The sequence below is a fragment of the Acipenser ruthenus genome, chromosome 13 (assembly GCF_902713425.1).
Source record: "Acipenser ruthenus chromosome 13, fAciRut3.2 maternal haplotype, whole genome shotgun sequence".
Taxonomy (NCBI): domain Eukaryota; kingdom Metazoa; phylum Chordata; class Actinopteri; order Acipenseriformes; family Acipenseridae; genus Acipenser; species Acipenser ruthenus.
The window spans coordinates 2,553,665-2,576,904 of NC_081201.1; the positions used below are offsets into that span (position 1 = coordinate 2,553,665).

Here is a 23,240-nt window from a genome sequence, read left to right on the forward strand (position 1 = left end):
TGCAGAAAGGGTTGGGACTCCCAGTAGATGGAGACATTAAACTTACTGGGAGAGCACCTCGTACCAGCTGCTTGAGACAGCCACCGCCAGAATATGAGCGACAAAGCTTATGTGCAATTCGCACATCTCCGGCGGGACTCGTACCCAGGGAATGTATCTGCAAGTGGCATGAAACGGTAATCAGAAAGAGAAGCGCGAGGCGAACAATTTGAGCAGAGCGATCACACAGCGGCGAGAGGGAGGCGAGGCAGGCAGCGACTAGACTGAGCAAAGGATAGGTATCAAGTTAAAAAAAAGGGGGCAAACCGCAAGAAATAGAAGTAGAAATAAACTGAAGCATGGATGTTGGGATTGCAGAAGAGGTTAGTATGAATTAATGACCTTGTTATGTGAGAAGAGAGAATTTAAATCATTTCAAAATAATATATGCATTGTACAAAACGTTACAAAAGTTGAATAAAAAAAAACCTTGCTGAAAATACTGCTACTACTACTACTACTAATAATACAAATAGTAGTGGTAATTAGGTTTTCACGATACCGTTGCATTATATAATAATAATAATAATAATAATAATAATAATAATAATAATAATAATAATAATAATAATAATAATAATAAACATTTACAATGATTTAAAAATAAAAAGTATAAAGTCACTGTCAAGTTCAAATGAGAGTTTAATTGAAATAGCCTCCCCGGTTGCTACTGGAAACCTAACTGTCTGCAGCCTACCTGCCTGCCTGCCTAGAAACAAATCTGGAATTCACGATATTGAATATATATGACGATGTAGAGAATGACTTAGTGGAGGAGATTTAAAGAAACTGTAGCCTTCAGTGCTGATGTCAAGAGGTTCTTCTGTATAATGGCACTTTCTGTTCAGTCTAAAAGGACTAGTGAATTCATGGTCTCTTTAAAGTCCCTGAATGCTGGTGTATTATCAAGTGTGCAAGACTTCTTACTGGCCCCAATAACAGGGATACGCGTGTGCTGATTATGCACATATTATTTCTCCCCATAGTAAGTGTTGTATGATTCTGTTGGTTTCTTTAACAACAGCTTGTAATAGTTGCGCGACGACCACAGCGTATTCAATCCATCCACACACACTTTAAATAAGTCCTGCGTCGAAGCTTTGTGAATCGGGGAGCCAGCGTGGCAGTAAGCTGTGTTCTCTTTCCTCACCTTAGACAGACATACATCCCTTTGTATTCCTCTGCAGTCCTTGTGGCATGCTCCTGAAATGAAGCGGGGCTGTGAGGAGATATCGGTTTACCTCTGGGATTGAGCTCGCTAGCGCAACGCGGACGGGTGCACGGCACAGGGCACACCGCAGCAGCAAGGTGAGCAGAAAGGGACCCGCGTGTGTTTACAGCACAGGGCTAGAGCGTCTGCAGGGAAACTCAGTGACACGGATACCCTGTTGTTGACAGATTTTGAAAAAAAAAAAAATGCTGGTTTTAAGTGCCTGTGATGCTGGCAGCTGATCAAATGTTATTCAATTTAAAAGTAAAAATCATTGGCTGATGCACAGGAAAGCAGCACTTCAGTTCAGTAGCAACCTCCAGCACTGGTAATTTAATTTACTGAAACTGAATTAACATGGAATTCATCTTTATTTTAAACACTTATCATTAGGTGCTCTGAGTGTTACAGAGTAATATCGGTCTGCCTGTTTGGATTATGTGAGAAGTGAGCAACTAACTGAAAGTCAAAGGCAGAATTCATCAGGACTAAAATGAACAAATCCTGCCCCTTCTCTGAAAGTGCCCTTAAACTGTATTATAAAACTGAAAGAGTGCTGAGTGGGTGCTGTGAAAGGTGGTGGTCTTTTGTATAAATAAGCCAAATGTGAGGCTATGGGCATTTTAGATCCTTATATGTGCATTTAAATGTGATCCGACTTCATAACTGTGCCCATGCATACGTTTCAACTCTTTTTTTATTAGTTATTAAAATACATTTGGTCTTCGTTAAACTTTCTTAGAAGATGACAGCATTCTAGAAAAGTCTCTTGAATATCAGACTGTATTTGTCTGGCACTGTGATACAGAGAGCACCACTAGAGCCCCTATTTAAAAAATATCTAAAGCAATTAAGTGTCTGGAACTGGATAAACTCATTAAGGTCTTTTCCCTCTTTAAAGGTCTAGATCCTGCCGGCCTAGTGAAAGCTCCAGAGTCATGTTCTACGGGTCTTCTGCAAGCATGTCCCTGCCCTCCAAGAAAAAACTGAAGAGGCAGAGCCGGACCTTCACACAGGTCCTGTACCGAACTTTGAGTTACCGGGACCGCCGCTCTGTCACCGACATCAGCGACCAGGTGGCCGATGACCCCGCCGAGCTGTCCACCCAGACCTCTGTCCCCGGGGTGCTCAAGATCTTCGGGGATGAGATCTGCATGGGGGCCAACTACAAGAGCGTGCTGGCCACCCCGCGCTCCAGCGCCCAGGAGCTGGTGAAGGAGGCCCTGGAGCGCTACTCCCTAAACAAGGCTGCTGTCTGCAAGTACCTGCTCTGTGACGTCATCGGGAGGTTTGAGGGGGCGGACAAGCGCTGGCGGACCGAGTGCCTCAGGGCCCTGGGGGACAACGAGAAGCCCCTCCTGCTGCAGGATTTGTGGAAGCCGAAGGAAGGGTTCGTCCGCAGGTTCGAGCTGCGCAGACGGGCTGAAGTGGAGGAGATGGCTGCCAGAGAGAAAGACACTGTCACAGCAGGTACTGTAGATGCGCACTGGTTCTGTGTGCAAGCTTGCTCATTGCATGAAGATGTGTTCGTGCACAAACAGCTTTTGCCTTGTAGTTATGCCGTACAAGACTCCGAAGGCTACTGTAGGTTCTCAAAGCTTTTTGCTTCAGAATTTGTATTAACACAATCCTAAAACCAATAAGAAACTCCTCAAGAGTACTTAATCATCCCTAAGTGTCTGTCTGTCAAATGTATTGTGTCGAACTTTATCTTTGCAATTCATATACTATAGTAAACCTCGTGGCAATCAGTGAAAACACAAGTTGGTTTTTCATTTCAAAACTGGTCAGCTGTGTAATATAATTAAGGTCTCTTAAACATTCACAAGCAATTTGTTTCTCATTTTGTTACATTAACATGTTTTTTTTTCTCCTTTTTAAAATAACGTAAACAAGTTAGAAATTAAATACTGTTAAAAATATACCCCCCCCCCACCTCCCCTTTTTTATCCTATCATACAAGTACAACCTACCTAATATAATAACTTTTCTTAGACTGGGTGGTCATATGTTTCACTGTGTGGCTTTACCTAAGCTCCTGCTCCCACAGCAAGGGCAAAGAGAAGTGGATTTATTTTTTCATACAGGCTTATACTTGTAATCCCCACTTGAATTTTGAAGGAATTTTTTTCCAGTGTTTGCTTTCATTGAAAGTTTCCACTAAAACAGTATTTTGGTAAACATCTTATTTGTAATATAACACTAAATATTCAACTCGACACTGCTAGACACACTGTGTTATAAAAGGAGAAAGGTTACATACAGATCTGACGTTTTTTATGGTGCAGCAGTCTGTCTGCTGCTCAGACCCAGTCACTGGCACAGTTTCTGGGCAATAAATCTATTGGCCATTTGTTTCTGTCAAGACAACGACAGAAAGGGAGGAAAAAACAAAACTCAGCTTGCAGCTTGTGCAAGACTTCTTCTGCGCAGATGTGTAAAAAATTGAAATGTTGTGTATTCGAACTAGTTGCTTTGCTGCTTGATGCCAAAGTGGACAGTTAGTGTCAAAGCCAATGCAGCTTGTTTGCCACCACATGCAGTTTGCATAGACTGCGGCCATTTGATGAGATTAAAGTATTTTCAGCAGTTTTGTTTCTGGTACAGAACTATAGCACCAATGGATGTACTGATGTTCATTTAGAGCAAAGCTCGTTATCATTATTCTTGACAAAGATTGGTAAATCTCCCAACACTGAAACCGAAGATGGAACTAAACAAGCAAATCACGTTTTGCATATTTCCGCAGACAGCATAACTTCACTGTGCAAACCTTTTGAAATCGTTAAAAGGGAAAACCATGACCCCTGGGTCTTTCCTTTTGCTTTTTATTTTGACAACACCCCACCCTCCCAGCCCCTACATGGGAAAGTGAGTCAGAATAACCTCTCTGAAGCAGCGGAAAAGCCGTTCATCTGCTAGCTTTAATCTCCGAGATGGGATTAATATCGAGCAAACACTTGACCTTTCAAAGCATCTTATGTTTTATTTTTACCAGGATGTGTAAACACTCATGGTGTGACCAGCAATGTGGTAGTGCTGGATAAGGGCCAATGGTTGCACTCAGGCAGCTACTATGGTGTTGACCATTGATAATACCACAGTGGTCATATTTTTATATTTTGACGCACTGGTAATTCATTGCAGTATCATGGTACAATCATAGTCAAAACTTATCCATGCGCTAATTCAATTTCAGTGCAATTTCAATTGAAACTACAGCCTATAACATCAGATTGCAAATAATTTTCATTAAAGCATTTAAAGCAGTCTTATAAAAAAAGTGCTTATTTTCTACTTTGTTATGCACAGCTGACCACGAAGCGCAATGAAGCAAGTCAGCTGCTATCCGGCAAAACTGCAAGCAATGTGTATTCAAAATTTATTTATTATTTCTTAGCAGACGCCCTTATCCAGGGCGACTTACAATTGTTACAACATATCACATTATACATTATTTCACATTATACAGATATCACATTATTTTTACATACAATTACCCATTTATACAGTTGGGTTTTTACTGGAGCAGTCTAGGTAAAATACCTTGCTCAAGGGTACAACAGCAGTGTCCCCCACTGGGGATTGAACCCACAACCCTCCGGTCAAGAGTCCAGAGCCCTAACCACTACTCCACGCTGCCCTCCAAAATGCCAGTGTCAGGACAAGAGCGGTAGGAAGGGGAATAAACGAAGAGTCGGCACCTTTGCCCTCACAGATGGCATTGCAGAGGATGATATAAAGGCCAGGGGAGAAGAGGACAGGTTACAGAATTGTTTATTATAAAAAACGTCTTGTGTGGTACGCTAATAATGGCGGGCTGTCAATGTTCCACTTCCTCTGTGCTCGAGAGCACAGACAAGGCTAGTGAACAGGCTGTGATGGATTGGGACGGTACACAGGCTCTCTCTCCATCACTTATACCGACAGCCATGTTGGGCTCATTACAATACCTAAAGAGTTCAGTGCCAGTCTCACAACTTTCTCTCCCTCCCTGCACATGTAACTCTGTTTGATTGATTCCTGCTGCTTCACAAAGATTGCCTACTACAGCTGCTAGTCTTTCACGTGCAGTTTTTTTTTCTGTAGGTTTAATAGGAAGTGCTTTGTTATTAAGGGCTCGCCTTGGTTGACTTAAATTCTGTCTCATAAGCCATTGTCCAAAATAGCAGGCAATGGCCAGAGAAGGGTCAAATCTTGTAAATAAATTATTTAAGGACTATAATTAGAAAAGCAACAATAGCCAGGTGACACACTAGAAGGGTGAGTTTACCAGTATGGAATGAACAGGGATAATAACCCTTTAAGAAACAGTATATCCCTTACCAGTTATTCACAAGTGTTACTGTGGCTTATCGTGTTGGTAAAGCATAGGTAAGCTTTTGATCAATGTTTTTGGGATGCTTGCTAAAGGAATTTCAAGAATCCCAATAGGGTATTTGCTTAATACATGTCAATGCAGGCTCTCAGATGACTATGCTCCATTAGGTGTATTAACAGTTTTTACGGAACCATTTGGTACGTATGTGCGCTGTCCATGCAGTGCACTCAAGGACAAGCGTTTGTTTGCTTTCTCTCAGTCAGATGAACGCATGCAGTGCACAGGAACACGTTTACAATGTAATAGAAAGGGTTACAAAGCAAGTCAGAGACTGGGTAATTAAATATACATGCAAAGCACAGTGATGGATAATAAGTAGGTGCATGGCTCCCTTCAGCTGGCAAAGCTGGCAGCGTTTGCAGTTTAGAAATCTAGACGTTTTCCCTGGGCTGGTGCAGTGTTGCTTCTTGTGTGGGCCCCAGGGCTCAGGTGTCTCTTTGATGTGTGGATTCAGAAATGAAGGCATCATGAGTTTCCAGGCTCTAATGCATTGCCGTCTGCAGCGAGTGCTCCGTAGCCCTCTATGCAATTGGAATAGATATCCTGCTCACAAATATCTTGCAGCTTTTCAGAATGAAATATTATTATTATTATTGTATGTTACTGTCACATGTGTGTCACAATGATTTTTTTGGCTGTTTTTTCAGAAGACAAAACATTCTCCCTAAACATTTAAAAACATACCCAGTGCTGTCCGTACTACTATAAGAAACCCTGCCAGGTTGTAAAATCTTTTGCCTAATTTGGATGCTTGACTTGCTTTCTTAAAATTTCAGTTAATATGGATGCGGTACAATCATGAGAAGCAGCAGCTGTGGTAATATTTATTGCAAGGTGTTTTGCTCATCCCTAAAAAAGAATCCCTAAAACAATGACAGAGATTGAGACAGTTGCCATGGTACAAAGTAACCCTTTGATGCCCTTCCTCACTGTCGGACCCCTCAAACACCCCCGCCTAATAGTGACACCTGCTGGTAGAGCTGGGAATCGCAGTGCTGGGAGGTCACCTCACTTCCAGTGCCTGCTATTGGCCGAGCAGCGTGCTCTAGCAGCTACAGAGGTTTGAACCGCCTCTCTCCTTTCTTCTTCATCATCATCATCATCGCTGTTGTTGGACTAGGTTCCTCAGTCTTGGAGCAGGATTGTTGTTTTTTTGCAACCATTTCAAATACGCATCCTGACAGCTTGACCTAGTGTAGATGATCAAGCATATGACTTATCATCTTAGTTTTTCATGCACTGCTAGTGCCCGTTTTCTTTTTAATAGCTCTATGGATCTGATACATAAGGAAATCAAGTGTGAGTGACTTTGAAATGGGGCTCTGAGCCCTTTGTTCTGTATGTGTGTGGTAGGAAGGACCTCAGTCTTGTAAGGAATAGCTCAAAGAATCATCACTCATAGATGTTTGTTCTTCTTAACTTAAGAGCCTATTCACTGCTTAGAAAAAAGAAAAGCGTCTGTTCGTTTTTTGTAGTTTAAAGATTTCTGTTCGTATTTTAATATCAATGTGTACTATTCTCTGTACAAATAGGAGAAAAAATTAAACGTTGCAGTAATCATCCTGCATGTGAAATAAGAGGTGCTATGCACTAGACGTTAATTGCTGTCTAATTAAAAATTGTAATTCGCTGCTTTATCAATCCAAAAATAAAAAAACCTAAAAAGGTTGTTTTTGTCGGCCAGTTTTAACATCTCGTGTTCTTATCCCTCCTCCTCACAGCGCAATACAAAAAAAGCCTCTGAAACTCAGCAGTGTCCCCTTCACCTGCCCGTCTTGTTTTTCACCCCAGATATAAACGCCCAGGCGAGGAAGCTGCAGCGGAACCGAGCGAAGGGAACCACAACCCTGTCCCCGGGGGAGTCATTCTGCCGCAGCCTGAGCGAGACCAGCATCAACCTGGCGGGCGGGCCTGGAGATGAGCCCAAGAGATACTACTCCACACTGCCAGGGCCGCTGCGAGGGTGGGCAGGGAGGGAGGGCTCCCACCACGGCAGGAAGAAGAAGGAGGAGAGGGAGGGCGGGGGCATGCGACACTCCCTCCACCACTCACCCCACCTGCTGCTGCTCCAGGGATTCAACCAGCGCAACGTAAGAGTTTATCAGGACCTCCTGCAGTTTACTTACAAAGAACAAAAGAGGCGACCATGGTCATTGGCATACTAGGATAGAGGTTTATTCCCCTTGGCAAGTCAAGACAAAAATAGGACAGCTAATTATAGGTGACCGGGATTTCCAGTGTGGAACAGAGTTTAGAGTGTATTCAATTACTCTAAATTCCTTAGATTATTAGTAAAGCGAGAGATTGTTTAGTGCATCTCTTCAGTGCACTTATGTCTGTAAAAAAAGTAAAATGCCAGGATAAGTACTATTTTAATGATTTAAATACTGTTTAGATGAAATTAGCAGATCCCAGATCATGGGGTGGTATTCATTGTTATTTGGGCAGGAATAATTTCACAGCTTTATTTAATTTTGATTTAAATTGCATCTTAACTGCAAGTTCATTGTGACCACCAAAAGCTGTCTGATAACAAATGCTGACATATCAGCTGCCCACGGAAAATCGTTTAATAATCTATTCCCCTAGAAAGAAAGGATTGTTTTGAATTTTTTAAGTTACTGAAGAAAAATGACTCCCCCATTGTTCTTAATGGGAGTTAAACACAAGGGACAACTTAGGGATACATTTCAGTTGGCCAACAACACTGACAGGCGGACAACACAAAACACAACTTCTGGGGTTGGTAAGTTTAGAAACTTCATTTAGGTTAGTAGTTTATTTCACTACATGTGATGAACTGTTTACATCAAAATCAACCTTTGATGTTGCCTAAATCACAAAGCATTTCTACAACAAGATTGTTGTTATTGTAAGTCTTTACACAGCACGCAGCTCCTTTGAATAGCTTACCAATCTCAAGTGTTTGTTATCTACCATACGCAACTGCTTATTGCAGTTAATTGAGGCAAGAAAGTGTGAAATGTGTAATTTTACATTTTGGGGGAATTAAGTTGATTTTATTGTCCTGTGACCCCCGACATTTTTATTTTTACTAAAATTGGTCTCCACTAATTTCACAAGACCGTTATCATAGAAGCGTACTGGCACGTACCTCAACCCGTGCACGAGTACACCGAGTAATCCTGTTGTGTTGTGACCACAGGACTGCCTGGTGTACCCCCTGAACCGAGACCAGCACACCGTGGGTCAGGAGACAGCCTCGGCCCGGCCCAACATCTGCCTGTCTTCCCCGGACGTCCTGCAGCTGCACTGCAAGATCAGGAAGATCCAGGTGGTGAGGCGCTTCAGCCAGACTGTGGAGGAGAGGCTGGTGGTGGAGCCGCTCCCTCAGGCCAGCGTCTTAATCAACTTCTCCAGAGCAGACCGCACCAGCCAGCTGCGCCACGGGGACCTGCTCTCCTTCGGTGCCCACTACATATTCCTCTACAAGGACCCTGTGAGTGCCAAGCCTCTTCCGACACAGACACTCAGCAGGCTTAAAATCCTCTTCCAGCTGCCCGAGCCTGAGCTGGACCTGGCGACCCCCCTGGCTTGCAAAATGTGTGGCAGCGTTATCAAGGAGAAGCAGCCGCAGCAGCAGCAGCAGCCCGTCCGCAGAAGTTTCAAGCCCCACCTAATGAAAAGCAAAAGCCTGCAGGGAAGGAAGCTGCACCTGGACTTCGAGAAAGCCCAGGAGGACGAGTTGATCGGGAGAATAATATCCCTCATCGAGCCAGGTGGGGATGACCACAAGCTGACCCCAGCGTACCTGCTTTGCCTGTGCATCAAGCATTCAGCTACAGCCTTTGAGGCAGGAAGCTTTGGGAAGCTTCTTCTAAAGATTGTGAAAAGGATACAGTCTATAGCTTGGGTTAGTGTTTCTCTTCTGTAAGTGAGGCCGTCTTTAATGGCTTTATTCTTTCTATTGATTATTTTCCCCCTCGCGTACTGTATTCAATGTATTCTGCTATTAGGCAAAGCATTCCCTGTATTGTATTGCAAAGGGGGAAGACATAGGTCTTTGCAAATGGTCTTACTGGGTCAAGTATTTACTGGAGTTTGTGTTATACGGAATATATGAAAGGTCTGCATTAAAACTTCTTATGAAACAAAAACAACATTGCCACCATTTGTATTGTTTTTGTTACACAAGGTGTAGATCATCTTAAAAGTTTGAACTATGACTTAATTTATTGCAAGCTTAAATACAGACAATGGCACCAGCCTGCCTAGGTTAGTTTACTTATTTATTTTATATGCTACCTACCTGGCACCGTGCACATTTACTAAAACTAGGCTTTTGGTTACAAAGTCCAATGCACAGTAACTTTAGCCATCTTCTTTAAAGGTCAGTATTGTAAGTGGTTGACCAGGGGCTGAAGAATAATGGAGATCCAGTGTTTCTTACTCAGAAAAAAAAGACTACATTATGCTTTAAAATATGAATTTGTATTATACTTGTAATAGACTTTTAACCTTAGGTCAAATGAGTTGTACAACTTGTTTAATGTCCATAGATCACTGGCATTGTATTACAGAAACTCAATATTAAGAATTAAACAAGAATGCCGGCGGGGGAGGGGAGGGGGGGTTAAGATTTTAAAATACATTCATGTATATTTCATGTTTCTAATTATATGTTGTGGCTCTTACAGGAGAAGACTAAAGAGCTGGCAGAGAAACAGGCTGAGCAGTAAGTATTTGATATGTGCCAGGTCAGCAGTGTTCCACTTTGTTCAGCAAGATTACTAATAGAGAGTTGATTCTGTCCCTCCCCTGCAGCCAGGACGCAGCCTCCCTGTCCCTGCTGAGTGTCACAGACCTGGTCCCAGACCTGCAGCTCATCCTGTTCTGGATGTCCAACTCCATCGAGATCCTCTACTACATCCAGCAGAAGACCCCAGGCTTCCTGCAGAGCATGGAGCAGCTGGATGTGAAAGGTACTACAGGGATGGAAATAAGGCTCCCATTGCATGGCGGTTTGATCCATTCCTGGTTGTACTATGAGTTTAAAAAGACACACCTGAGCTTGTTATCTATAAAAAAATAATGTGCCTTTGCCCTTGAATGAAAGTATCAATGGGCACCAAATCATTCTTTTGGTGGCTCTATATGCGGGTTAATAAGAGACCACATCTTTCAAATCTTTCATAAGAAAGTAGGTGTCCTTCACTGCAGAGAGGTGCCTGATTGCGTAGAGGAGAGGAGAACTTTGTTAAGAAGTGATTTCAGAGAGCTAATTAGCAGTGACAGCTTTCAGCCTGGGGAATGCACTTATCCCCTTGCAGATTAACAGAGATTCACCCTTTCATTGTCCTTGCAAGACTGGAAGTCAGTGGCAGTCACTGCAGGTCATTAAAAATGTTCAAACACAATGTATTTTTTGTTTCATTTGTTAACTACACAGTAGAAAGACGGTGTAGACAGAGAGAGCGCAGTATAATAATCTCAGAAAATGCAAAAGAAAGGGAATTAAAGTTGGCAGGGAAGAGAAGAGCGTAGAAAACAAGGAGGATGGGGACGTAATAGAAAATAAATGAATCTAACAGGACTGAAGCAATAAGGACAGATAAGAGGGTGACAGAGGAGATCAAAAACTGAGATTACATTTAGTGGTTTGTTTCATTTTTATAAAAAGGAGCCTGCCCTGCTACACCATACCTTTTAGATGTCTCTGAAAAATCACGGTTAGGGTTTTAGGTTTGAATGGCTTTGAACTGATTTTCTTTTTGAGGCTATAAATCCTGTATTTTAAATCAGCCTTTCTTTTGCTTCTGCTTTAAGCAACATGTCCCTCGTACCACCGAGGGCTCAGAGTTTTTTTATTATCCGATGATTAGTGGCAATTATGCAGATTTTAGAATCTGAAAAAGGCTTAAGACAAGTTCATGCTCAAGTGTTTAAGATTGCATGGGGGCGCACACCCAGGCAAGCATCATACAAACAAATCTCTTTATTAGAAGAATAATCCCCTTTGTGAGACTTTCATTCCAACAGCTTATCCATACTGGATACAAAATGCAGCAGTGCTTTAAAACAAGCTTCATTTGTTACTTGTATAACACAATTGAATTTCAGCATGTTGAATAATGAAAAGTGAATCAAATATTTTAGTTTATATATATATATATATATATATATATATATTATATTATATATTATAATCTTCTTCAGTCACTGTGTGTTTAATTGTACCATGTTAAGTTTCCTATCTGTGTATCTATTTTATAATACAGTTTTCTCGAACTCACACAAGAGTTCACACAAACTTTTAAAATTTCAAAAACTGTAATTCAAAAATTGTGACCGAAGGGGATGTATGTATGTGTATATATATATATATATATATATATATATATATATATATATATATATATATATATATATATATATATATATCAGCACATATTTATTTATTTAATATTATTGTTTTATGATTAACAAGGAATAACAGTTTGTTGACACATTACTTGTGTTACTACTGTCGCTTCAAGTGAAATAATAAAAACTACCAGTTTTCTGCTGTGTGAAACGTGATATCAGAAAGAACAGTCCTGTAATTCAGGATGATGCTATGCATGTCAGGCTGGGGGACGAGGCAGTGATGGGATGATGCTATGCATGTCAGGCTATGCATGTCAGGATGATGCTATGCATGTCAGGCTGGGGGACGAGGCAGTGATGGGATGATGCTATGCATGTCAGGCTATGCATGTCAGGATGATGCTATGCATGTCAGGCTGGGGGACGAGGCAGTGATGGGTCTGTGGAAATGTTGGTGTGGTGGTCCTGAGGGCGGGCTTCCTTTGTAAAAATATCCTGTATCCTGTGGGAGGGAAGGGAAAATCAAACTGGCCTTCCTCAGGTTTATCTGTTTTATTAATACAGTATTTCCGTTTATTTTGGTTTGTGTTTTAATGACAGCTGAATCACTAGCAGAATTTCCAATAAAAGTCCCGCGCAGCAGAGGCTGCACATTATCTCCAGATTCAGCCAAGAGCAGGAGAGTATAACACATGATATAAGCTGCGATTTTAATTCTAAAGGCCACCGCACACTAGACCGACCCGATAAGACACCGACATGATTTTGTCGTGACGGTTTTGTGTGTGGCTGAAACCGACGCGACAAGATACCGATGGATTTTGCTTGTCGGCGGGTTTTCGAACATGTTCATCTGAAGAATTCATTTTCTGTCTGAATAACTTTTTTTTCAGCTTTTTAAGATTTATTTTTAGAGATATGAAAGAATATCTGTATTCATATTGAATTGTGGTTTGTCACACTTGTACTTTGCTTGAACAAAAGTTATTGTATTTCTTGCTCTTATTGTATTACTTGTATTGTAACACTTGAAATGTATTTGCTTACGATTGTAAGTCGCCCTGGATAAGGGCGTCTGCTAAGAAATAAATAATAATAATAATAATAAACACCAACAAACTGTTAAAGATTACCAGCAGGTCCCTGAGCTTGTATAAAAACATCAATCTGATGGATTGATGGTGGCCGACTGTACACAGAGGCATTTCAAGGTTGTAAAAGTTATCCGCTGCATCCTGACAACTTATGGATATAATTTTTTGCAAAGTGGAAAAATCTGTGCAGTTAAATACCAGTTGCATGAAGTGATCCAATTTCAAATTGATAAAATCAGTGCAAAAATAAATAAATAAATAGAATATATATATATATATATATATATATATATATATATATATATATATATATATATATATTTGTTTTCCTTCTATAATTTTTCAGGTTCTAAAGTATCCCTGCTCTCCACCGCCATATCAGCCAACGAGGAAGCCATGACTATTTTAGAGGAAGTGATCATGTACACCTTTCAGCAGTGTGTGTATTATATCACCAAGGTATGTGAAAAACTCCAGATGGAAGCTGACTCCAACCCCATCGGTGCCTCTGCAGGAGCTATAACTGCTGTTGTACAGCTTGCTAAATGTAAATTTTATGCATGCTTTTAGGCTGAAATCTAAGCAGTGTCATGGCCATGTGCATTGTGTCCTCTCGAGAGATCCACCAAAATAAATAAATGAACATTTTGCATACAGTACGCTCCTACCTACCCGGAGAAGCTTTTGTTGAGATTTTTTTTTATTAAAACAGAGCAAACCTGTTCTTAAGTCTGTGTCTAGTCCAGCAGATAAGTAGAGTCTTTCTTTTTTTTCTTGCCGATAGTCATTGTACATCTCCCTGCCCGGCTTGCTGGAATGTAACCCTTTTCAGGCTGAGAACAGTGACCCCTGCTGGCGAGGAGGCTCCCCTGCGCTCCCAGAGCCTGTTCGCAAGGTGGTTCTGATCTACCAGACCACACTGGACCTGCTGCAGCAGTACCAGGTGCACTCCGAGGTCCAGTCCCAGATGTTTGCTTACCTCTTCTTCTTCACCAACGTCTCTCTTTTCAACCAGCTCTTAGACAAAGGTCATTCTCATGTTATTGCATTATTATTATTATTATTGTTATTATTATTATTATTATTATTATGGCAAAACTCTCAACATGGCCTTGGTAATCCGCCAGGCATGTAACATTAAATTGCAAAGCCGTAGTAAATTATAGAATGCGTTATACAATACCCTCCACAAATTTGAGTTGCATTTTATTTACGTTTCAGTAGTTGCAGGATGTTTTACTGATAATTATAAACATGTTGTTGTCTGATTTTTTTTTAATTTTTGAACTATTATTTCCCCAAATGTCTCCCAGCTCGATTAGATTTTTTTTTTCTGGAGGGTAGTGTTGTTCAATTGATTTCTGCATAGCCAATCCTGTTAAATAAGGCTAATGGGTCTGCAGCATCTTACAAGGGTCATAAAACACACACATAGACACAGTTACAAAATAGTTTTCCATCCAGAATATCACGCAACACTTTCAGTGTCAGTTTTATAAATCAGTGCAATGCCACTCACGGTCTGCAGCACAGTAGGTGAGCAAGGCCCAGATAAGTCTCCCATTTCCCATCATGTCTAATTTAGTACAGGTCCCTGTGCTGGAGATCAGTGCACACACAAATTGAATCCGTTTTAAAATATCCAGCCTAGTTTGTGAAAATATACCACCAGTTAACCCTTAAAGTGAATTACTATTTGATATTTAACTGTGTGTTAACCTCAACAATCATTTAAAATACATGCATTTTAACTTAATAATACATTTCTTTTTCATGAAGCACATGCATCTGTGAATCGATGTGACCCAGCTAGTGTCTTTCAATGGTTAAAAAACACAAGACTTGCTTGCTAGCATTGCTGATTCCTACAGGAAGTTACCAGGGCTGTCTCCTGTCTGGTCTCCAAGCTAGCTGCAACCAAAAAAAAAAAAATCAATTCAAGAGAGGTCATGTTATACACTAGAATCCAATGCAGATAAAGACTTTCCATGTGTGTTTTACTTTTGAAAATTCAAGACCTCAACAGTGATGCACTACCCTTAAAACTACATCGCTTTTAATGCTATTTATTGATATATTAAGTAGTGTTATTATTATATTGACCATATACCAAAAGCATCTGTGCAGAGCTTGCTGTTTGATTTTGTGCAATGGATTGACTGGACATTCGTGACTCTTCTGTCTCTGACAACCAGCCCACAACATGCTGTAGCTGCTGTGGGTGTAACACGATCCCGATGTCCTGATAGTATCATACAGCATTGGTGCTGAGGCAATGCATCTTCATTAAAAGGACAGGGATGAGCGGCCATGCGAGCAAGGGTCTTATTGTTAGTGATGCAAAGCAGTGTTTCTGTTTCAGATACTTGTGCGTGTTGGGTGTTTATCACTCACCCAGCAACAGCCAGGAGGCTTGTGTCACCTACATTCATTACTGCAGGCATGCCTGTCTTTACAGTGGCATGGCTTTGTGGAAATCGGCACCTTGTTCTTTTCAAACTACAGGCCAGATAATTAAGTGTTATGGCTAATGCTGTCATCTGTGTCTTTTTCAGTTAGCAGTTTGTAGAATTGCTTTTGCGTTGCATATATTTTTGGAAGCAAAGAATCAAAGAATCAGGCATCATGTGTATGAAGCTTACGATCACAGTTGTTCCTTTTCTTCACTTTAGAGTTTGCATTAGGGGTGGTTTTGGGATTAGGCACTGCTTCTAAAGGTCTGGCTTCTCTGCAAGGAAGCAACAGGTTAGCCTTGTCGGATCATTAGATTAAGTAGCCTTCACATTAGTCGGTCATATTTTTTATAGATACAGATCACTCAGCCCCCCCATCTCTAAAGCATTAGTCAGCCTTCAGCTCTCGGTTATAATTTGTTATATAGATGGATGTGGGCTGGATTTGAACTCCCAATAAGCCTTGTTTATGGTGTTTCGGTTCAGAATGTTAAAAAGTACTTAAACTGTCAGCCTCTTGAGTAGAAATACAAGTTTGTTTACTCCCTGAGTACTCTCAAAGATGCCATTAAGAAAAAAGAAGAAAAAGTGAAGAGCAATACACACCTTGAATTGTTCCAGCTCGGCTCTCCTGCTTCATTATTCCAATGTTGCTGGTATAACTCCTCTCCTCTCTGCCACGTGATATATAAGTGACTACCTCATCCATAGCAACCAGGCCAGGAGGGCACAGACAGGAAGGCGAATGAGACATTGTAGCAGATCAAATGGAAACAGGAAACCTTTCCAGAGTTGTGCCCCCCCCTCCCCCCTAATTATCTTATAAATTGCATCTTCCAGTCTGCTGCTTACTGGAGAAGCTAGATTTAATCAATTTGAACAGACTTCAGTTTTAAATAAAAATAAAACTGTGTCACTTTGTTCTGTCTGTCATAGTTAATCTGGATTAGCAAACAGTCTCTTATTCAGTCTGGACTGGGCTTGGCCTCAGATTTAGGTCGACAGTTTTGCATAGATTAAGTTCCAAACTGTAAACAAATGGCTTTTTCGGTGATAAAGACAGGTGGGAAGCATTGTGCCAGACATTGTCTCGCGTTGTATTTACTACAGGCTACAGTATTTATATTCATGTCTACAACCATTTCTCTTTCCCAGACAGACCCTGCATAAATATGTCTTGGCTCAGAGATTTGTGAGAAAATTAAGATGTGCAGCACTTGCAGGAAAAATGCATTTTAATGTATTTTGTTACGGGCTGTCAAGTTACTCTGTGTGGCTGGCAGGGTGTCACATTGTATATGATTCTGAATACTTCTGCCCTGTTGTTGGGTTGAGTTTGTGTCACGTGTAGAATTAAAGGTGCACTTGTAATGCTTACAAAATGCAGTATTCATTACTTAAGCACCTCAAAACAGTAATAACTCCGGTAAGTGTCCGCAGTACTGGGCACCCAACAGTTAATTAAGATTAGAAAATCAGCGTTTTATTTCCTGGCATCTCATTGGCTAGTACTCTTGGCAGGGGGGTACGTTAACTTTCAATAGATGACCAGGAAATAAAAAGTACCATCATAAGTTTTCATCTGGACAGATAGCCTTGAGCCACCTACTCATCAGGAGTGACCATCAGAGCTTGACACTGAAAGGTTTCAAACCACAGCTGCCCATTTTCTAAGCACAATAAGACCCTCCAGGGTGGGCAGTATTGGGAAATACTGGACCTGCCGCGTCAGGCCTCATTACTGGTATTACCCAATACTGCCCACCCTTATTGCTTACTTAGACAACAGTGTCATGAAGCAGGATCATTCAGAGGCGCGTACCGCACAAGGAGCTTTATCCTGAGTTCCCACGGTACGAGCTTGTAGAAATAAGACCAGCACAGTGTGAAAAAAGAGAAAGGGGGTGGAAAACCAGCCATGCAGTGGGAAACACAAGAAATGTTCTTGCTCTTTTATTATTTATTTCTTAGCAGACGCCCTTATCCAGGGCGACTTACAATTTTGAAAGCAGCAGCTACTTTTGAGAACAGGCAGATGTTTTTTTTTCTTTCTGTCCTGCCCTGTGGGAAGCTGATGCTGAAGGCAGCTGTGAGTGTTTCACAGAAGTTATGAGAAACAGAAATAGCAGGGCACTTGAGTCGGCAAAAAGAAAAGTTTACCCGATGCAGTGCTGAAACTTTTGAAGAATTGTGCATACGCTAATTTTAGTCCAAACCACCCATTTCGGTATTAACCACTGCAAAGGGCTGGTGTGGACAAGGTGTTCAGAATTCTGTAAATGCTGCTAATATTGAAAACCTCTTAGACATGCTCCCCCTGATGCCTCCAATTCAGCAAAGTCATCCCGGTTTATAGTGTGTTAAGTACAGGATCGATTTTCTGACTGGTCAAGTCCAGACCATCCTACAGTCGACTGCATAACTTCCATAACAAACAGGCTGGGAATGTATGTTTCACATATTATTGTATTGTGTCTGTGTGAGCATATGTACAGCGCATGCAGTTAAATAAGGGAAATGTTTTTCTCTCTACCTAATTCTGGCCCTGGTAAGTGGCAGACAATAGCCCAGATATTGTTATTGGAGACTTTCTGAATACGGTGCATTTTAGACTATGGGCATCAGAATAGCTGTAAAATAGCACTTAGGAACAGCACGGGACACACCTGTCATCATTTTTTTTCTTTTCGATAGTTTTCCAACCTGCTACAAACACTTGATTTTTTCTGTCCCCTGCTCAGGTCCGCTGCGGGGCTGGTTCCACTGGTCTCGGGGCGTGCAGATCCAGGGCAGTCTTCGTCTGGTGCTGGAGTGGGCTGGGAAAGTTGGCCTCAGTCACCTGGCCGAGGAGTTCTTCTCCAAGTTCTCCAGCGCTGTGAGCCTGCTGGCCACGCCAACCCTGCAGCTCGTGCAGGTATAACCTTGTGTCAAAACAGGAGCTCCGGGGGCAGACGTGAGCGAGATACGTAAACCTGACAATACATTTCAAAACGGTCAGGAAAAGGGTTACAGGTTAAGCGATTTGCATGCAGTGCAGAGAAAGCCTGTGTGCTGTGTAGATCCTCTGCACACCTCAAGTCTGAACCAGTACCCTTCTTTCCCCAGATGACCTGGAAGTCTCTCTGCAGTGATTACCCAGCTCTCAAACCGGCCCAGCTGCACCACCTCCTGACTAAGTACCAGCTGGCTCCGGATGCAGGGCCTGTCCTGGCCTGGCAGCCCAGCCCAGAGGAGAAGGCACAGATCTACAGGACAGGTCAGCCAGCAGCTTTCTGCAATTGCTTTTCACATTATCCAGCAGCCGAGCTCAGTGACCAGCACCTGGCGTATCTGTAGCACCGTTTGCTGCTGATTGAACAGATACATGTTAAAACAGAGCAGGCGAGGCAAAGTAGAGAAGAGACTAACAGTACCCAGGCAGACAAGCAGGAAGGAAGGCAAACTTAATGACTTCTTACTAAGGGCATAATATAAATATATCTTTCTTGGACTACTGTTTTGCTTTTCATTTTCAAGCGCTAACAGGAATAATACAGTATCCAATTTTCTTTGGAAAACTGTCATTTAATATAAGCTTGTTATTAAGTTAACCTGGGTGGAATTATGGAACTACCAGCTTTTAAGTGTGTTAGTTAAGTGGATGAATGAAACCCAGGGCTGTGCAATTTACAAGCCATTCTGTACACCTGTGTATTTCAGTGGATCTTGCGGAGAGTTTTGAGAACCACCCCCCCATTGTCCTGCCCAGCAGTGGATTCCAGGTTGACTTTGAGTCGGACACTGTGGATGACAACATCTACAGACAGCTGCTGTATGTGCGCCACTTTCTGTGGAGCCTGAGAGCAAAGTCCCCCTCCACCAACGGCAGCACAGATTCCCAGGAGTTACAGGTACCAGGACAGTCCCTTAAACTGCACTGTAGTACACGCTGAAAAGCTGTCACCATGAGTTGATTGCTCATTTAAGTATCAGGCGTGTCTTAATGATACTATTATAGTTTACATTATTTATTATTAATTCCAAACAAAATTCCAACCCCCCGCTTTGCCATCAAACCCTATTTTGGAACTCTAAATCATTTAAACAGAGTTGATCTGCGGTAATCCCAGTCCTGTGCTGGAAGCAAATGTAAAGGTTTAGCTGGAGTTATAATCCTTATAAAAGGAACCTTCTACACTCAAGCCCAAGCAAATTGCTAAGCATGAAAATCATTCTTAATCTAATCAGGAATTTTAATTAGGCAGTACGGCTACTGGGATTATTGTTACAAGTGCCTTTTTTCTTCATGCTTAATTCAGATTGTTTAAAATACTGTTCGCTGTACCCCATAACCAATACTAGATTTAAGATGTATGTCCTTTGTTTAAAACAGTAGTGATTTAATTCATACTTGAACCTGACCATGCCCTGGCAATAACTTTCTGGGTTAACTTTTCATAGGTTATTTAGTCTTGGCCAATGTCTTCATAATTAAGTCTCAAGACACATGCATTTATCTATCTTTTTTCTTATATGTGTGCATCTCCTGGGCTACTGAGAATTCCTCCTATAGTGTGTAACTGGCTTACTACTTAATTGGTGAAAACTTTCATCCCATTGTCATTTTCAGAGAGAGCCACCGTTATCTCATTGTAGCCCAAGGCCGGTAGCTCCAATAGGTCACAGCACCCCAACCAACCACTATCACACTGGCAGCCACCTGGAGACCCAGCTGGACGGGAGAGTCTCGGTCGTGTCCAATCTCAGCAGCGGTCCTAGAGATGGTCAGTGTCACGAAGACAGGCTGAATCACATGGGGAGGAACAGCTCGTTTTTGCAGAGCATGCAGCCCCTGGACCCCTCCTGTCTGCTGACCTCTCCCAACACACCCCTCTACACTGACTTCAGCCAGCAGAACAGCTCGCCACTCAACATGGGGGGCAGGACTATCCATGACATCAATAAAGAACTGAACGGCTTTACCGTCAGTGGAGTGGAAGGTACATTTAATCTGTAGATCTTTTGTTTGATAAATTAGGAGAAATCTGCAGATAATTTCATAAGATCATTTATTTTCAAATACATACACAAGCAGGCGTTTGCCTTTTTTTGTCCTGGCCTTAGTATTTGTCAAACGACACAATGATACACCAAACAATAATAATAAAAAAAGACATTTTGTTGTTCCAGCAATAGCTACAAAAACTGCCTTTTTTTTTTAGGTTTGCATGTTAACGAGGTGTACCCAAGTCAAAAGGGTTTTCGCTATCTGTGCAGTGTCACTTTTACTGGAAGGAAATCAAACCTCAAGAGTGCTTTGGAGTATTAAATCACTGTTAAACATGCAATCACCTGGGACCAGACAGTTTTTTTTCCTGTGGCCTCACTTGTCTGACCTCCTCCGCGTCCCCAAAGATGATGCTTCTACCCACTTGTTTGCACAGAAAGTGCTCTAAACTCTGAGCTTCTTTGCCTTCAACTGAGGAAGAGTAAGACATGAAATCCTCAGGTGTAGTAAAGAGAGAAGCAGAGCCTACTGTACATTTGTATCCTCCACAGGCAACAGCAATGGGGTTATTGACTTCCCCACCCCTGTCTCCTCCAGTCTCAGTTCAGCAGCTGATGATTTCTGTTATGTGTTTATAGTTGAGCTGGACAAGGGACCCTTCGGACTAGGAATGGGGCTGATTGATGGTCTGGTAAGTAGATTTTATTTCAAATCAATCTTAATTTTACCCGGGGTTTACCTGTGTGTGTGTGTGTTGAGAGTTGAATACAGATCATGAGATACACTGCCTTTTATTATACAGCTACAGCTCCAAATAGGTGTGGCAGTGATAAGTTAGATGCTCTGTCCTGTACTACAGCCCAGTAACGCTTGGCATGTTACTTCCACCCCTCCCTCTAAATCTCTTCTCTCCCGTTTAGCACACGCCCCTCAACACCCCTGGGATCTATATCCGAACACTGATCCCTGATGGGCCAGCTGCTTCCGACGGGAGGCTCAACATTGGAGACAGAATCTTAGCTGTGAATGGAACCAGCCTGATTGGAGCAGACTACCAGAGGTGAACTGAATTGATCTGTAATCAAATATCCTGGCAGAATTAATATTTTAATTACATACCACTGAACTAACGTCTAGTTTCACAGACCCCGCTGAGCATTAATATTGGGACTACCCTACCTAAGGTACTTGGGTCTCTTGTTGTGTTAGTGCTTGCACAGTTGTGATTTACCTGTGCTGGCCCTGCAAAGTGAATAAACTAAACTTAATCATAACTAAACTTAATTGTATGACATGAATGTTAATAATATAAAGGTTTAGGACAAGCGAGGGCAAGCAGGAGCCTGCTAACATTCCTGCTCTTCTTCACAGTGCTGTGGATCTGATCCGTGTGGGAGGCGGGAGGCTCCGTTTCCTCGTCGCCAAGTCCGACATGGAAGTCTCGGAGAAAATCAGTGCATCGTCCTGTTAAAAGGGTAAACCTATCCCAATCTACCACTGTGCTTTAAATGCAACTGTCCTCTGCAGCTAATCTGGGAGAGTGGCTACACACTTTTCATACCAAGCAAGATCATTGCTCCTGCAGTATGCTGCTCACAAAAACTTCTGATTCAATGGATTAATAGTTCTGAAAAGTATCAATTGTCACTTAAGGCTGAAGATTAAGTAATATATTGGCATATTAAACTTCTGTAGCCTCCCTAGGAACCTGGCCAACTGTATTTCTTGGCTGTTTTCCTGGTTTCAGGCTCGGCCGGATTAGGATTTTAAAATCCTGCATCCCTTTTTTGGAAAAACGGTGCTATGAAACGAAGAAAAGAACAGATCTTATATTGGTGGCGAAACAGATTCAGTCACAAGCATTTTGATTATGAACTCTGTAGTTCCTTACAAAAGGGTTGTTTTAAGTGCCAGTTTATTAACAAAACAACTTTTGAATTTGAAAGCACATCACCTTTCAATTATTATAATTTTTTTTAACTTGAATAAATTAACATATTGAGTTTGTGTGTCTTTACCAACATACGTTCTTTTACCAATTGCGAACATCAATCAGTATTAACTACTTGTATTTGTTACAATGACACTTGTAATGTTTAATTCTATTGTTGGTTTTGTCTGTAGTGTATTTATTGTTGATTTAATCTGTATATGAATGAATGTAATCCAATTTTAACCACTCAAATGTATTTATAACCAAAGGGAAAATTGTTATCTTTTAGAAATGCAGTTATCGTCTGAGAACTGAGTTGTTGCATCAAAAGTACCAGATATGTGCATGTTTAGCACACTTTTGTACAAGCACCACCAAGTGGCTACCTACTGCTATTACACCAATAGAACACTAGGAATGTTCATTGTTTCTATATTTTTTGAGAAGATTGAACATCTAGAAAGGACTTGTGTACACATACACGGTTCTTTGTTTTAACAATTCATTGACAGAAATACTTGCATAGAGAAAAAAAGTCACGCTTAACAGCAAGGACAATTATTACTTCTGTTTTGGTAATTTGTTTGTCTTTTAGAATATGCAGCAGTTCATGGAGTATCTTTATGACGGTAAAGTATATGAACTAAAACTAAACTCACAAGTAACAAATTGCACTGTAATTTTGTTGACATTTCTGTTTAAGTATTTGTATTGTTAATATTGTCTCACGTTTGGGCATGTGCTTTTCCAGTCGTTGGCGAGAAACAATCTCAGTACTGGTGCACTTCAGAGCTCTTTTTCTATACATATTAAAAG

General features: G+C 41.5%; 1 protein-coding gene across 3 annotated transcripts; it reads left to right on the forward strand.

Moving 5' to 3' along the window:
- Window positions 1-18: 18 nt before the first annotated feature.
- On the forward strand, window positions 19-23,240 carry LOC117418021 (ras-associating and dilute domain-containing protein-like). Of its 3 annotated transcripts, none has more exons than XM_034030530.3 (15): window positions 19-362; window positions 2,151-2,719; window positions 7,422-7,720; window positions 8,797-9,504; window positions 10,289-10,326; window positions 10,416-10,573; window positions 13,398-13,510; window positions 13,836-14,079; window positions 18,246-18,418; window positions 18,610-18,760; window positions 19,204-19,394; window positions 20,114-20,483; window positions 21,130-21,182; window positions 21,412-21,551; window positions 21,863-23,240. In XM_034030530.3, the coding sequence occupies exons 1-15, from the start codon at window positions 343-345 to the stop codon at window positions 21,960-21,962; spliced, it is 3,327 nt and encodes a 1,108-aa protein (XP_033886421.3). In that variant the 5' UTR covers window positions 19-342; the 3' UTR covers window positions 21,963-23,240. The 3 variants fall into 3 exon arrangements, with proteins under 3 accessions (XP_033886421.3, XP_033886422.3, XP_058891428.1); XM_034030531.3 differs by having other exon boundaries at window positions 13,884-14,079; XM_059035445.1 differs by lacking the exon at window positions 19-362 and adding an exon at window positions 1,228-1,347.

Coding starts and splice junctions, on each gene's coding strand:
- LOC117418021 (XM_034030530.3), top strand. CDS start 343: ATGTTGGGATTGCAGAAGAG. Junction 2,720..7,421: donor GAAAGACACTGTCACAGCAG/GTACTGTAGATG, acceptor TTTTCACCCCAG/ATATAAACGCCCAGGCGAGG. Junction 14,080..18,245: donor CAACCAGCTCTTAGACAAAG/GTCATTCTCATG, acceptor TCCCCTGCTCAG/GTCCGCTGCGGGGCTGGTTC.